General features: G+C 41.8%; 1 protein-coding gene across 1 annotated transcript; it reads right to left on the bottom strand.

Annotated features, from left to right (window-relative positions):
* Nucleotides 1-870: 870 nt before the first annotated feature.
* On the bottom strand, nt 871-1,994 carry LOC308091526 (ras-related and estrogen-regulated growth inhibitor-like protein; the record flags this gene model as incomplete). Its single annotated transcript, XM_080437188.1, has 4 exons — nt 1,860-1,994; nt 1,685-1,738; nt 1,502-1,578; nt 871-1,296 (listed from the first exon to the last, which is right to left on the bottom strand). The coding sequence occupies exons 1-4, from the start codon at nt 1,987-1,989 to the stop codon at nt 871-873; spliced, it is 687 nt and encodes a 228-aa protein (XP_080293314.1). The 5' UTR covers nt 1,990-1,994.
* Between the last annotated feature and the right edge of the window lie 14,564 nt (nt 1,995-16,558).

Below are 16,558 nucleotides of genomic sequence, written 5' to 3'. Positions count from 1 at the left end.
GATCTTGGGATCTCTATAAGTGGTAAGATACATTTGAATGCAAACATTGGATTGTACACATACATTGAAGAACTGGCAGGTTTATAAATATACAAAGCAATTAGCTAGCTCACTTTGATCTCTGCAGTGCTTGTACTTGAATAAATACATATTTTTCATTTCCCAGTGGACAAGCTGGTCTTTAACAAGTTAATTGCATCAACTTAATAGTGGAACATAGAAACGGTATTTATTCTTTTTCTGTCTTAACACATAAGTGTACTTTGGTGTATGAATCAGAAGGCACGCTTAGTTTGTGAGTAGAACAATATACCATCTAAATATGAATATATTATGATTATGTATAATTATACACAGCACAAGAAAGAGCAAATTAAATTTGCAATTTAATTGGGTTGCAGTTTAAAGACACTGTTATTTAATTTTCTACATACATTAAAGCACATGTCTAGCACAATTACCATGAATGTTTGCATCTTGTCCATCGTTCATGTACATGGCTACTTTGCATTTTTATGGAAATCTCACAATCCAGCATAGCTGCACGTGCAAGTCGCTCTTTGTAAAGCTTTAAAAATGGCTTTATGACATCACACAGCCTGAATAACCACTCTGTTCTCTTGCTCTTTTGGCTTTTAAAGTGGCACTTGGTCTGTCACAAGTCCCAGTCTCTCGACATCTTTAGTGCAAAGTAGCCCCCCCAACTTGCTGATGTTAAAGCCACAAAGCACTTCAAAGATCCCTGCAGCACAAACCGCATGACAACGCATGGACAGAACATGACATCCATTCAGTGGATTAGACACGATGTGTCCTATCCATTCTGTAGCTTCACAGACACTTTTCCTCTAAACCCCTTGTGTGATCCCGTTATAAGGAATCGGTCCGTCTTCTGCTGAACACCGCAGACATGCTTTTCACTATGCCCTTGAATCCCAGGGGCCTCTTTGTGGCACATTTCGAATCCCTCAACCTGTCCACAAGCCCATGGAACACCATCAGCACGCTGTGGTAGTTCTCAGCCGCTGACACCTCGCAGAAGTGACAGTCTGTGGCCAGCGCCAGGAGCCTGCCCTCCTCGCTTAGAACCGTCCGTCTGTGATCCAGATCTCTCTTGTTGCCCACAATCACTATGGGCACCTTGTCTATGTTTAGATAGTCCTTGGAGGCTTTAATGGCCTGGATGAGCCTGGTGACAGTGTTGAAACTGGCCCTGTCACAGATGCTATACACAAGAATAAAGCCATTCGCCCACTGGACCTGCTTCTCAAACAGTGATGTCTCCACAGAAAGGTCCTGGAATACAGTATGAAGTGTTGATTTAACTTGGTGTAAAAATAGACCGGAATGGACCCCTAAGGGTCCGTCCGTGTTCATTTATTCTCTATAGTGTAAAAATTGATCCATAAGGGTACATTTTTACACTAGAGTTAAATTCATACATTCTAACAGTATTAAAAAGAAAGCAGTCATTTGGAAAGCCACATTTATATTATCTTACTTGAGAATGAGGCGAATCCCAAATATTTAGGCCAATTTCTCTTCCATCTGCCACAATGTTGTGACTGTAGATGGATTCTGTAATACATTAGACAGGAGGTTAATGAAGGATCGATAGCACAGTTGTAGTTAATATACATTATTCAGGGTTAGTAAAAACTTACGGAAAGATATGGCTACTTACCAATTTCACCATATTCTCCAATAAATCTTCGTGTTAGGAGGCGCACTGTGAGTGCTGGGAGAAAAAAAAACATGACCTGCACAATTATTATCATCATCTTTGTTCATAAATGTAATAAATGTAGATGCTAATTCATGACCTGAATAGAAATTAATATGTTTATTTATTTTTTTACCTGATTTACCAACATTTTCTGTCCCCAGCACAACAATGTTGGCATCCATTTTCACCTGAAGAGCTGTCATGTCTCTGGAGCTGTTCTGGTTGTTGTGTTGGCTCTGTGCTGCTGACCCTCTCAGCTCCATCAGGCGTATAACCACAGACTTTAGACCAACACAGACATAGCAGAAACACTTCTGATCCCTCCCTATGCCCATGAGCTCAAGCATCAAGCATCAAGCCTACAACATCATTGGTAGAGTCTACATCCCATCGCCCGGAGGAACTGTAGCGCTGTGATTAGCTACTTTCTTGATTAGGCTACTTCGTTGCCAAGGAGACCAGCCTGAGCCCACCCTCACATGGAAATATGAAACTCAAGACACGAGCATCCACGGACACGAGGAGGCAACATTGTCCAAACAACGCCATATTGATACTACAATATTGGCCTGCACCCCCTAGTGCGTCCTGCACTTTCACCAGTAAGGCCCGTACTTCTCCGTAGATGTACAAAATAAATATATAAGGTGCTTACCCGGTTGCCCCAAATGTTAACTCGCGCGTCGGGGTCTTTGTGCATTGTATTAGTCAAATCTTTCAATAGATATGTGTTTTAATCCCGTCTGTGTCGGGTTCTGTCGGAAGTTCCCTGTATTCCTCAATTGGCGGTAGTGACGGGGCGCATCCGGTGAAAGCCGGAATTACACTCAATATAAACCGGAAGTAAACGAGAAGGGGAAATGGCGTTCGGCCACAAACGGGATTAAAACACTTATTTATTGAAATATATGGACTAATACATTGCACAAAGACTCCGAAGCGTGAGGTAACATTTGGGGCAAATGGGTAAGCACCTTATATAATTGTTTTGTACATGTACGGGCTTTACTGGTGAAAGTGCGGGACGCACTGGGGAGTGCTAGCCAAGACTATCGTAGATAGGAAAGTAAAAGTCAGACTCGATAAAAGTATCTATGCTCCAAGGCTACTACAATATCGTGGAGAGTGAGGTTCCAAACGGGGCTTATACTGCGTGGACAGCAACCACACTGACAGGTGTTTATAAACATATTTTATCAGAGATGTTTGATACAACTAGTTTAGATAGCTAAACTGTTACCTGAGAAACTCTGAGTTTTACGACCGATTTGCACCAAATAAAATATCCCCTCTAAACAAAATTGACTCAATTAGCTAAAAGTTCAGATACACTGTTTCATTCATATGTTCTTCAGTGAAACTGAAGCCGTTGGAAACGTTAACTGTAGAGAATTTCGCCCGTTCTACTTAGTTTAATAATCTGATTGTATGCATCCTCCTAGTTTTCATGCTACTACCCTTGACACCCCACCCCCAAATTATTGGTTGCGATATTATTGCTGACCACGAGGGGGGAGTAGAGTCCAAGGAAAGGCTTGATGTACCTCTAGTAAATCAGCAACACCCGCCCTGACACTGCCTACTGTTCCTTAGGAACCTGTCTATTATGGTCTATAGCATTGGTTCTCAAAGTAGGGTCTGGGGACCCCAGGGGTCCTTGAGGAGGTTCCAGGGGGTCCCCAGCTAAATATGTTAATACATTTAACCCCTTTAATCCATATTTTATATTATTGTATTATGTATATATTGTCTATTCAAAAATAGCAGATATACAAGCTTGCACCACTTCACTTCGTGCCACGCTGCAAGCTTGTACATCTGCTATTTTAGAAAATATTTTCAGAAATAGGGGTCCGCCGGCATATCAATTTGGGGGTCCTTGACATGAAAAAGTTTGAGAACCACTGGTCTATAGCGTTTTTTTCCTTTTTTTTAACTACACATTTCTTCTATATTTTTTCTTGTCTATGTTGTAGAGGTATTGTGGTTTTAAACCAACTTTGGAACTCATGGATAGATGACCAGATTAAAACTCTAGTCAACCTTACATTTTCAGATTCTTTGCAACATTTTGCTGGCATGTTCAAAATGTGTCCCAGACAGAATGTATCATGTGCTAAATGTGTAGCAGAAGACACAATTCATTAATATCTATGAATCCATCCACATGCATCTTCTACCTGTTATCCAGAGTTGGGTCTCAGTTCCAGGCAGCAGAGGATCCCAGACTTACCTTTTCTGGGCCATATTAGCTACTTGCTTCTAACTGGGGGAACCCGAGGCGTTCCAAGATGAGCGTGGAGCGATAATCTCCCCATCTGGCCCTTGCTCTGCCTTGTTGTCTCCTTCCAGCTAGATGTGGGTTCATAAGTGGTTAATAATATATATATATTTTGTTTTTAAAGTTCCTATCACACAAAGATTTGGCTACCCCCTATGTAGTAACTCTGAGGACCCCTTAGGGGCCCCTGGACCCCCTGTTGAAGACTTCTCAACCTTTTCAGGCCGTGACCCCCCAAAATAATCATATTTGAACTGGGGACCCCCCACCCTGACAACCAATGTAGGAGTTGAGGCATTACATTTAGTTTGACTCGGTTCCACAGATAAATAATGTGAAAACAGCCGATCTACAGGCTCACAACACCTGGCAATGCGAGGTCGTTGTGAGCTTGTAGATCGGCAATTTTCCCTTAGTTTTTGCCTCTGTCATAGATAATATTTGACAATTTGACCAATGTTTGGAATTTTTATAGTATAGTTTGTTAATTACTTTTGATGCAGTAATGGTCTCTTTAGAGGTATTACATTGTCACTTTAGAAATGAGCAGATACCCTTATAGTTCATGTTGGTTGGTTTACTGTTGAGAACTTGAGTGAGAAAACAATGTTGCACATTAAGCAAATCATCTGGAGAGCCACAGGTCTGTGCAATGGTATTGCACAGGCTTATGAAACTTATTTTTTCAGATGAGATAATAAAAAAATTAGAAGTATGACTAAGTTACGGAAGTGGTCAATTTGATCACCAACTTCTTGTCATGGGTGGACTGGAAACAAAAGTCAGCCTGGGAATATTAATTACAGCGGCCCTCATATTTGCCCTGTGGGCCCTGACTCCCAACCCACAGGTTGAGAACCACTGTTCTAAAGTAAGCCCGCCTCCACAGCATAACAGAGCCACCTTCACTGTAGGTGTCATGAGATCTTACATATCTCATGCACGAGCATCACAGTCAATTTGTAATACCCAGTATCGTCGCTGTCTGGCAGAAACCAGCTAACTAAATTTTTTCATAAGTAAGTGCTATTGAACACCCTTTTATGTCTGTGTGTTGGTTAAAACAATATTGAACCAATGAAAAGTATTAAAAAGCGCTTCTGACAAAACCAGCTAATTCCATTGGATGCTCAAACTGTCTGCTAAACCAGCTAACTCCTCCAAGTAAACTGGTATATTAGTACTAGGCAGAGTAGTGTGACACGAGGCTGGGAATATACTGAGGCTAATCATGAAATGGAAATGTGTGGAGACACGGTTTCATGTGTGAGCGTGACAAATTAGAGCTACCATTCCTCTGCTTCACTGTCTCAGCTTCAGCGGACCTGTGAGTGAGAGTTTAAAAAGAAATAAAGACCATTTCATAATAGTAGGGGGAATTAAGCTCAACAAATGGTCAAATCGTTACACGGTGGCTACAAGTACCACATTTGGTACACACATTCTTTATGGTGTATCTCACCATTTCAGAAGGGGTGCCCAACAATTCAGACCCATTAAAGGCTTTTTAAAAGGTGTGTGTGTGTGTGTGTGTGTGTGTGTGTGTGTGTGTGTGTGTGTGTGTGTGTGTGTGTGTGTGTGTGTGTGTGTGTGTGTGTGTGTGTGTGTGTGTGTGTGTGTGTGTGTGTGTGTGTGTGTGTGTGTGTGTGTGTGTGTGTGTGTGTGTGTGTGTGTGTGTGTGTGTGTGTGTGTGTGTGTGAGAATTTACCACTTCTGTAACTTGGTCACTTCTCTCTTATTTTATCTTTTTGTAAACTGTTTCCTCCCATAACGTGGGAAGTAGTGTCAAGATATGAGAATAGTTTCATAAGCCAAGGGCAGTACAATACTGGTTTGTAAAACAGACCGTAGGGGTCTTGCCCTATAGGTTATCATGCTGGGGCCCTTTAATTTGTATTTATTTTACTGTATTATTTGATCGCATTGCCAGGCGTTGTGAGCCTGTAGATCGTCTATTTTCACATTATTTATCTGTGGAACAGAGTCAAACAAAATGTAAGGCCTCAACTCCTACATTGCTTGTCCGGGTGGGGGGGAAAAGACAGGAAGATCAAAGTAGGCCTAGGCCTGTGAAAACAGAGGTATTTGTATAAGGAGGTTCAAGTGTAATTAATTGTAAACGCCTAATAGTCTCATAATAATCTTGCAGTAATGTACTACTGTGTCTTCATACCGCTATAGACCAGTGGTTCTCAAACTTTTTCATGTCAAAATTGATATGTATTTGGCCGCGGACCCCTATTTCTGAAAATGTTGTGCCAGGGACCCATATTATTTTCTCTTTAAAAAAAAAAACTAATATGAGGGCCGCTGTAATTAATATTCCCAGGCTGACTTTTGTTTCCAGTCCACCAAATTGACCACTTCTGTAACTTAGTCATACTTCTCTTTTTTTTCTTCTCGTCTTCAGCTTTCTCCAACAAAGTGAAAAAAGAAGTTGCATAAGCCTGTGCAGTACCATACTGTATGGTTTGCAAAACAGACCTACAATTTACAAATTTCCAGAGTGACTTAAGCAAGGTAAACACATACTGTACAATAGAGACAGTGCAGTGCGTCTGTAATCTACGATCACAGGTAAACCAAGAACCTAGCATCAATCTAAACAGTACAATATTTTTTAAAGAAGAAGATCTATACATTGAGACTAAACAAACTATAGGATGCCAGGTCAACAAATGAATCTGGCATCTATCTAAATAATATGCTATCTAAATTACATTTTAACCTTTGCATAAGACTGCATGATTGTCAAGGCTAGGTCAAGTGCTACTGGCTAAAGTGGAGTCTGAAGAGGTGGGTCTTCAGATTACGGCAGTGAGTGAGGCTGGGGAGTTTGTTCCACAGTTTGAGAGCCAGAAGTGAGAAGAGTTTTCTATTACTGTAATGTTAATACCACAAAAATTGACTGAAATACCAAATTCATTTGAGCTACGATAACCTTTTACAGTTTATAGATTAGATGCCGGTAGTTGCTGGAAGTACATCACATTGTCCTTTGGGCGGCCGTAGCTTAGTGGGTAGAGAGGCGGTCTAGTGAGAACATCACTGATACCAAATGGCACTCATGACTCAATACTAGACAGTAACAGTAAAATAAATAATATGTAGAAAGTAAAATAGATAAGAATATGCAGAGAGTAAGGTAAATAAGAAGATGCAGAGTGCAAATTAGTATGGATATGCAGACTGCAAACTGTTTAAACAGCCATTTGGAATTTCTTCAACAGGTCCCTTCCTTACTTCCTGTTTAATATGGGCACCCCTTATAGGATATCATTTATAATTATAAATTGTTATGATGTCCTTTGTGTGCTTTATGTTAATAGCTAAAGTGGCCATTTTGAATTTATTCTGCATTTCACTACCTGTTGTAAGATTTTTGTGTACCCCAATTTGGAAGGGACATTTGTGCCAAATTATTGAGCTGGGCAAGACCTACAGTAGTCTGTTGAGTTGAGTGTCTAAACGTAAGTACTGAAATTGGGTGGAAGTACCGCCCAAGGAAATGATACTGAGGCTTTACATTCCCGTGCATTAAACCAGTGCTGGAAAGAGACAACTACTGGGGGAATTGGATACATCCTGCCTTACAGACACTCTCTGCATTAGGTCCTTATACCAGGCTTTTCTCCAGGGGGATGAGAACAGGCTGGCCTGGGAATGAGGCTATGCTTTTATGAGATTCTTTGTGTCTTTTGAATCAACCGCTTTAAGACTTTTTGAGCACCCCTTCTTGGATGTGTTAAGATCACCCAAAGGACATTTGTGCCAAATTGCATCATTTTATGAGATTCTTTAGGTGTCTTTTGTTTTGAGTCACTCGCCAATACTGTAGCTAGGTGGCCATTTTGAATTTCTTCAATAACTCACTTCCTGTTTAGGATTTTTTGGGGGCACCCTTCTAGGATGTCTTAGGATCACCCAAGGGACCTGTGTGCCAAATGTCATGCTTGTATCCACCGCGTAAAGATTGTTCACATAATTCCCGCTACTATTTGAGATGCATTATCAGCTATTAAATGCTGTTAATAGCTAATTATTTGCAGATATGGCAAATGTATGAATGAGTATTCAGTAGCTAATCATCCTTTAAATATTGTGAATAAATACAAAAACAAAATGTATTCTAGGACAGGTAGGAATACATTAAAATGGATGCTTATTAAAGCTAGAATTGGCTAGCTTTAATTGGCAAGCTTTATGTCCGTTGTCTCCCTCTCCCGAACGAGAGAGGTAATTGCAATGATATCCAAACTAAATTACTATATCTGTTTCAAATAACTTCACTGATATTGTCAACCATTGGTGTCTTACCAGACAGCAGGGAGATGTCTCCAGGGAAGAGTAGGGAGATCACCTCCAACCACTGCAGATGTGTAAGTATAAGTAACACACTCTGCCACATTGAAGCCTCTCGAAGCAGTGTACCACAGTGCTTGCTTTACGTTTCATTACTGGTGATGGCTTTCATACTCATCATTGTATTTTTTATGAAAAACTGGGCTGGCCTTCTCTCGCCATTCGTAGAGAGCAACATTGTGTTTTATCCTCTATTAAAATGGGCCTGCCGCCCCAACCTCTAGTAACTAAAGGTCTACTTTAGACTAGTTTATTATAAGGCCCTGTGTGGCAAGCTCCCGCCCATTTAATTATCTTCATTTTAAAATTCAAACACTTTGGGATATCAAACAGTATCACAGACACACATTAGACTTCCCTGAATAAATAAAGGTTAATAATATAATAATTATAACATTTTATTCATTAAAATAACACTATTTTAGTTGTACAGTATCTATGACTGCCCTGATAAGCATCAAATAATAAGGCTTCATAAATCATAGACAAAATGCCTTTGAAATACTTCCTGCTGCAAACTGTTCAGAATCGATATCACATTGTTGCACCTCTTTGTGAAATACTACACAGATGTCAAAGCTTCTTTAGGGTTTAGTGTCAGTGAAGTGCCATATTCTTAGAAGTTAACCATCAAGTGCAGATCATATACAACAGTGAAAAACTATGGGATTTCAGTATACAGTAGCACTTTTTGTGTGATGTCCAAACAATGCATTTTAACCATCAAGTGCAGATCATATACAACAGTGAGAAACTATGGGGTTTCAGTATACAGTAGCACTTTTTGTGTGATGTTCAAACAATGCATTTTGGCACTGCCAAGAGATTTATAAGCACATTTTGTGTGCATATAATATAAACACACTTTAAATGTTTGACAACACTATACCAAGGCTCAAGGCTGTAGTAAACAAACAGTAAAACATTTTCTGGATGAAAGACATGATTTGGTGGCAGTCTTTTATCCAAATTTCCAGAATTCCAGTCCCTTAAAGATGTTGTACAGATGAATCAAATGTCACGGTTACACAGTTATTGAAAAACATACATGTAGACCAGCTACAGCTAAGTTGTGGATAATTCTAAAACTGTAAATAAAATTAAGAGTATAGGCTATGGTATAATATACAGTACATGCTTACTTTTAGTGAGAATTAAGTGAGTATAGGGAGCAGTATAGGGAGCCTTGATTTATGAGAACTTTCACACCCTTCCCAAACATTCTACATCTCTCTGAGAATAGAGAAGGAGAAGACTGATACAGGATTCTGTGTCCGTCTCTCACACAAATCAACCCACATGTATGGCAGCGACCATTGACCACGTTGTTTAATGGCTGCCGTGTGAATGGCCAATGTGTTTGCCTACCTATATTTACACAGAGATTGTTCCGTAACCAATCGTTACTAGTTACCACGGCACCATTGGACCTGCTTTGTGTCATGACAAGCCAAGACAAAGTGACCCTGGTTTTGCATTACACCTAGAGACCTTATCGATGTTACACATGTGTTCCCATTCACAGCCATAAACCAGCTTAACTACAGTACAGTGTCCTCCTTATCAGTATTGCCATGGTCCCATCTGTCTTGTGACATCGTGTTGCTGTCTTACACACATAGAAAACAGTCAATAATAGGCCTGCATACACAATACTACAAGCTCTAGTATCTCCAGGAGCTTGGTTTTAAACTCTTAAGTACATTTTTTAAGTCACATTTGAAAATTAGTTTATTTGACCATATATAGTAAAAGCTATGGTATAATAAATGATGTGAAGGCATGCGCCATCATACTGTATAATTAGTCTCGCAAGCCAGACTGTTGCCTCCCACAATTTTCAAATGCTTTCGTCATACATTCGGAGATTTGGAATAGTTGTCTGGCTACGCAAGTCTATGTATATATTGCATGTCAGGATACAGAGCAACAGGGAGGCTTGACTTGTTTATCCGATGCGCATGGGAATGTTTCCCCACAGCATTCTGCGAGTTTCGGTCCATCTCTTAAAGACCTACAGTATGCCTGACGAGGTGATCAGCCAATAAAGAGAAGAGATTCATATATTTCTCACCTTGCTGATTTCAAGCTGATCTCACTCAAGAGCAACAATCAGCACAACACGTTTCTCACTATGGGCTACTTCAGCAGAGAGCGAAATAATAATATTGGACCCTCACCAAAAAATAAATCGGTGTTATATCATAATCATCGCACACAGCTGGTGTGTCATGAATCGAAAGCACACTTGACAAACTGAACAAGTCTGTCTAAGAGATGTCCTGTATGTTCATCATCAACAGCACACATAGTTTATATTATGTAGGATAATATGTTCGTTAAAATAAAAATGTTCCATTACTTTGGAGGGTCATTTGCAACAATTGATAAAACATTTACACTAATGTCAAAACATCATTTATTTATATCACTTAGTGGCCGTGGTTAACACTGAAGGCGTCCCTCATCAACAGCCATTTATAAGCTGATGCACTCATCAGACAGCTGTGATGTGAGACTGTAAAAGAGGGACGAGCAGGCCATTAGCATGTAATTTCACGGGCAGGAAGGAAGCTTTCAAACTGGCAGCTTTGGAATTACAGGATGAGGACAAAAGACAGCAGCACCCCTTCTATAGTCTCAGACTAAAGATTCCTCTGGCTGATAATAGAGGAGGAAGGAGGCCCTCTCCAGCCAAAAACAAAACAAAAGTAATGTTGGTTTTCTCAGAGAACCCAAAACTGCATCCAAGCAGGTTGCCTGTCTCCTGGGGTGTCAATGCTGTGAGTAAACAATGCAGCTTTAGTCACAACAATATCTCCTGCTAAACTCAGTGCATGCCTTTATTGTGCTAATGTTTGAGTTATTCAGGGGTTTCTTTAATCCATCCAACATTACAATTATTATAGACAGGAGATGGCACAAGCTAAAACAATTTTGACTACTTTTTTTTCCTAGATAATTATTATGGCACTATTATCCTTAGGTAGTTATTGTTGACCAACATAATACCCAATGTAAAAATTATATTTATCATTGATCATTGGGGGATTTGAGATGAGAGGTAGGTCAAAGTCAAGGTCATCCATAGAACACACTCAGCGTACAGGTATATGGGAGCACATTATAATTTTCCCCATTGTGACATACATGAAAACAAAGACATCATTAAAACATCACTAACAGTTAAAAAGGTGTCATTAAAAAGCACTATAAAAGAGAGAGCGAATATAATAGATGATCACATGTAAAACTAGAAAAAGTGCTCCTCGGAGCACAGGTCTCCGCCAGGTCAGGTACGTTATTGTGGCCTCCTGGTGGCGCTATAATAGGCCAATGTGAAAAGGGTGCCATTTATTCTTAGGTCGTTCACGGCAATCGGACACTGCATTCATGATTTGAGGCATTTTGTTCCAAAAATTTGTTTTGCTAAATTAGACCTGCTGGTGGCGCTATAACAGGCCAATGTGAAAAAGGGTGGCATTTCTTCCTTGGCCTAGTGGGAATGTGTTTGTGAAATTTCACGGAAATCGCAAGCTGCGTTCATGATTTGAGGCATTTTGTTTAAAATGGACCACTCCTGCAAATTTTGGAAGCCAACCTTAGCCTATGAGGATGGAATATGGAAAATCGGACAGATCTGTGTTGATCACATGACTATAGAGATACTGTGTACCGATTTGCATGACGTTTGGATACAATCTGTAGGAGTAATATTTAAAAATGGGTTTTGCACAAATCGGCCTCCAGGTGGCGCTATAACAGGCCCATGTGAAAAACTTGAGGCAGAGGTTCTGAATTGGCATCCAGGGAGTGTGTGTGCACAGTTTCGCAGCGACCGGGCCAACGGTGCCGAAGATTAGCTGTTCACAGACGGACACACACACGGACACACGGACGGACGGACGGAGGGTAAAACATACTCTCTCGCCATGCCTTTCGGCCTGGTGGAGACAACAACATAAATATATACTGTCCAACATATGCTATACAATAACGTGCCATATTATTGCACTTTGCATATATTATTGCACTTTGCATGTGGCATGAGAGAGACAGAGGAAGCAAGAAGGTTAATTTCAGCAGATACCACCATTACAGTGCCAGCATATTCAGCTCCATAATTGAGTGGTGGCTTCCTGTTCATTTGCATATCCATTTAGTAAATTGGTTTTGAAATTGATTTTGTTGACAATTCTCTGGAGTTTTTTCTGATCTTGTGGAAAGAAAGAGACAAACAGATAAAAGAGAGACATAAAACAGCATTGCAGTAGGCAAGGTTTTAAAACACTTTCTCCACCAAGTCATGCGTAACCCTGGGACAGATAAACAGCCACTTCAGTCTCATATTATCTGAGCTGTGAATCTACAGAACTGAAGTAGCCCATAGTGAGAAACGTGTTGTGCTGATTGTTGCTCTTGAGTGAGATCAGCTTGAAATCAGCAAGGTGAGAAATATATGAATCTCTTCTCTTCTGTGTAAACCTCACATAGAAATCAGAGCATAAGACAGCCTCCAGTGACACTGAGCCTTTTGGTTCCAATTAGTCATCTTTTCAGCAAGAATTAATTGCACACCACATGCCAAACACACAGTCATAAATGTCACAGACTGAAATATCTCTGCTTCCCCTACAGTGCATTATCTCTCCAAAAGGTATGGTGAGAGCTGCCGAGATAAATGCGCGCCAGAACGCATGAATAGAAACCCGAAAAAGAATTGCCCCTCATTTCACAATTTGTATGCTGGATTTAGGTAAACTAATATAGAAACCAAAAGTAAAGCACTCCTTGTTTTTTTCACTATTTGATGATGACAAAGGAATGTGGACTGTGGTCCATGTTGACTGAATAAACATTTTGTCATTAAAACAAGACAGGTGTACCGACAGGAGTAGCCTTGAGGCCACCTGTGCAAGCAAGGTGCCCGCCCCGAGCGAGCAGTGTGATGGCTGTACTTTTGACTCAACGACTATCCGAGATGCATAACGATAGAATTAGTTATCATGTATTTTGACATCGCAAATGGTTAGTTTCCACGTGGAGTCAACATGGTTCACGAAAGGGTACGCTCAATGTTAGCACATGGATGTCGGAATTCCTGGCCAAGCAGCGAAATGACGTCTATAAGGGTATAATAATAACTATAAAAGTGTGCTAGGCAGAGCGCAGATCTCCGCCAGCCGTTGCTTTCAAAGCAAGCTTGTAAATTAATTGTACCACGGTGCTTGAAAACGTATTTGTAGTTGAAATGGGCTGTAGCACATTGTACATATAACATTCTATATTACAAACTTATTATAAAAAATATTATCTTGTTGTTATATTGTAATTGTTATTATTAGCAAAGTCTGCTGAGCATGCCACGCCAATTAGGCTGTGTGTACCTACAGTATGAGTGAGCGACAAATTAACTCTTGAATCTTGAATCTTGGCATTCTCTCGCTGGTTTAAAACTCCTGGCATGTGCACTTGTAGTTCACCTTCACCTATTATTGTTTCCTCTATATGCATTCACCAATGGCGCCCCGCTGCTACTGATATATGACCGCCGCTGCTGAATCTTTAGGATTTATGTTTAATGTCATTTTTTGTTTGCATTACATTACATTACATTACAGTCATTTAGCAGACGCTTTTATCCAAAGCGACTTACAACTAGAAAAAGTGCTCCTCGGAGCACAGGTCTCCGCCAGGTCAGGTAAGTTATTGTGGCCTCCTGGTGGCGCTATAATAGGCCAATGTGAAAAGGGTGGCATTTCTTCCTCGGCCTAGTGGGAATGTGCGTGCAAATTTTCACGGAAATCGCACGCCGCGTTCATGATTTCAGACATTTTGTTCAAAACGGACCAATCCTGCAAACTTTGGAAGTCAACCTTAGTCAATCAGGATGGAATATGAAATATCGGACAGATGCGTCTTGATCACATGACTATAGAGATACTGTGTACCGATTTGTGTGATGTTTGGATAAAATGTGAAGGATTAATATCCAAAAATGTATTTGACATAAGTCGGCCTCCTGGTGGCGCTGTAAAAAGCAGATGTGAAAAATGCAGTGCAGATGTTTTTCCTTGGCCTCTAGGGAGTAGGCGTGCAAAGTTTCACGCAGATCGGTGCAGTTATAGTTAAAAATGCAAATCGGCCTGTTATAGCGCCACCATGAGGCTGAAAGTTTTAAGTGCCATTTCTTCCTCGGCCTAGTGGGAATGTGCGTGTGCAATTTTATGCAAATGGCAAGCTGCGTTCATGATTTGAGGCAGTTTGTTCAAAACGGACCAATCCTGCAAACTTTGGATGGTAACCTTAGCCAATGAGGATGGAATATGGTAAATCGGACAGATCAGGGTTGATCACATGACTATAGAGATACTGTGTACCGATTTGCATGAGGTTTGGTTAAAAACTGTAGGAGTAATGGAAAAAAATGGGTTTTGCACAAATCGGCCTCCTGGTGGCGCTATAACAGGCCCATGTGAAACATTTGAGGCAGAGGTTCTGAATTGGCATCCAGGGAGTGTGTGTGCACAGTTTCGCAGCGACCGGGCCAACGGTGCCGGAGATTTGGTGCTAACACACAGACAGGACACACGGACGGACGGACGGACACACGGACACACGGACGGACGGACGGACAGGGGCGAAAACATACTCTCTCGCCATGCCTTTCGGCCTGGCGGAGACAATAAGTGCATTCAACATAGGTAGGGAACGAAAACTACTAATCACCAGAAGTCTTAAGTGCATTTTCTGCAAAAACAAGCAACCAAGAGTATACCTAGCGCTAAGGTAAAAGTGCAATATATCAGCTACCTACTTTCTTAACAGATGAGACAAAATAGCAAAATCAAATGAGCAAGAGCTAAAACAAATGAGTGCATCGACTAAACAAGATCCAATAAAACAATACAACAATAAAACAAATGTTCGTACAACTAGTTAACAACAAGTAGGCCAGGTAAAGAGGAAGGGTAGTGTTTCCTGAAGAGGTGGGTTTTCAGCCTGCGGCGAAAGATGGGCAGTGACTCTGCTGTCCTGACATCAGTGGGAAGTTCATTCCACCACTGTGGGGCCAGAACAGAAAAAAGTCGTGACCGTGTGGATCGGCCAGAAGGACCCTTGAGTGACGAGGCAATCAGTCGCCCCGAGGTGGCAGACCGAAGTGGTCGGGCAGGGGTGTAGGCATCGACCATAGCCCGGAGGTAAGAAGGAGCTGTTCCTTTCACTGCCCTATAGGCTAGCACCAGGGTTTTAAACTGGATGCGAGCCGCTACGGGGAGCCAGTGTAGAGAACGGAGAAGGATAGTTGTGTGGGAGAACTTGGGGCGGTTGAACACCAGACGAGCCGCAGCTTTCTGAACAAGCTCCAGAGGTCTGAAGGCAGATGCCGGAGCACCAGCAAGGAGGGAGTTGCAGTAGTCCAGGCGGGAGATGACAAGAGCCTGGATGAGCACCTGGGCTGCCTTCTCCGTGAGGAAGGGGCGAATCCTCCTGATGTTGTAGAGGAGGAATCTGCAGGACTGTGTCACTGATGCGATGTTTGCCGAGAACGACAGTTGATCGTCCAGGGTCACACCCAGATTCTTCGCATCAATAGTGATGGCCATGTCTCGGTGCGGACAGCCCTTCCCCGGGAGGAACATCAGCTCGGTCTTGTCCAGGTTGAGCTTCAGGTGGTGCGTCGACATCCACTCCGAGATGTTAGCCAGACAAGCAGCAATGCGTGCCTCCACTTGTGTGTCAGAGGGGGGGAATGAGAGGATCAGCTGGGTGTCATCGGCATAGCAGTGGTAGGAAAAGCCATGGGAGTGGATGACAGCACCAAGAGATGTAGTGTAGAGAGAGAAAAGAAGAGGACCCAGAACCGAGCCTTGGGGAACCCCAGTAGTGAGCCTGTGTGGTTCTGACACAGACCCTCTCCAGCATCACCTGGTAGGAGCAACCCGTCAGGTAGGATGCAAACAGGGAGAGTGCAGAGCCTGAGACACCCATCCCCTCAAGGGTGGAGAGGAGGATCTGATGGTTCACTGTGTCGAACGCTGCAGACAGGTCCAGGAGTATCAGGACTGAGGAGAGAGAGTTCGCTCTAGCGGCATGGAGTGACTCCGTCACTGCCAGGAGGGCAGTCTCGGTCGAGTGACCCACTTTGAACCCAGACTGGTGGGAGTCCAGGAGGTTGTAAATGCATG

Source organism: Gymnoscopelus braueri (genome assembly GCF_963280865.1).
Source record: "Gymnoscopelus braueri genome assembly, chromosome: 9".
Lineage (NCBI taxonomy): Eukaryota > Metazoa > Chordata > Actinopteri > Myctophiformes > Myctophidae > Gymnoscopelus > Gymnoscopelus braueri.
The sequence above is the reverse complement of the archived record's forward strand: the minus strand, read 5'-3'. Positions and strand labels throughout refer to the sequence as shown.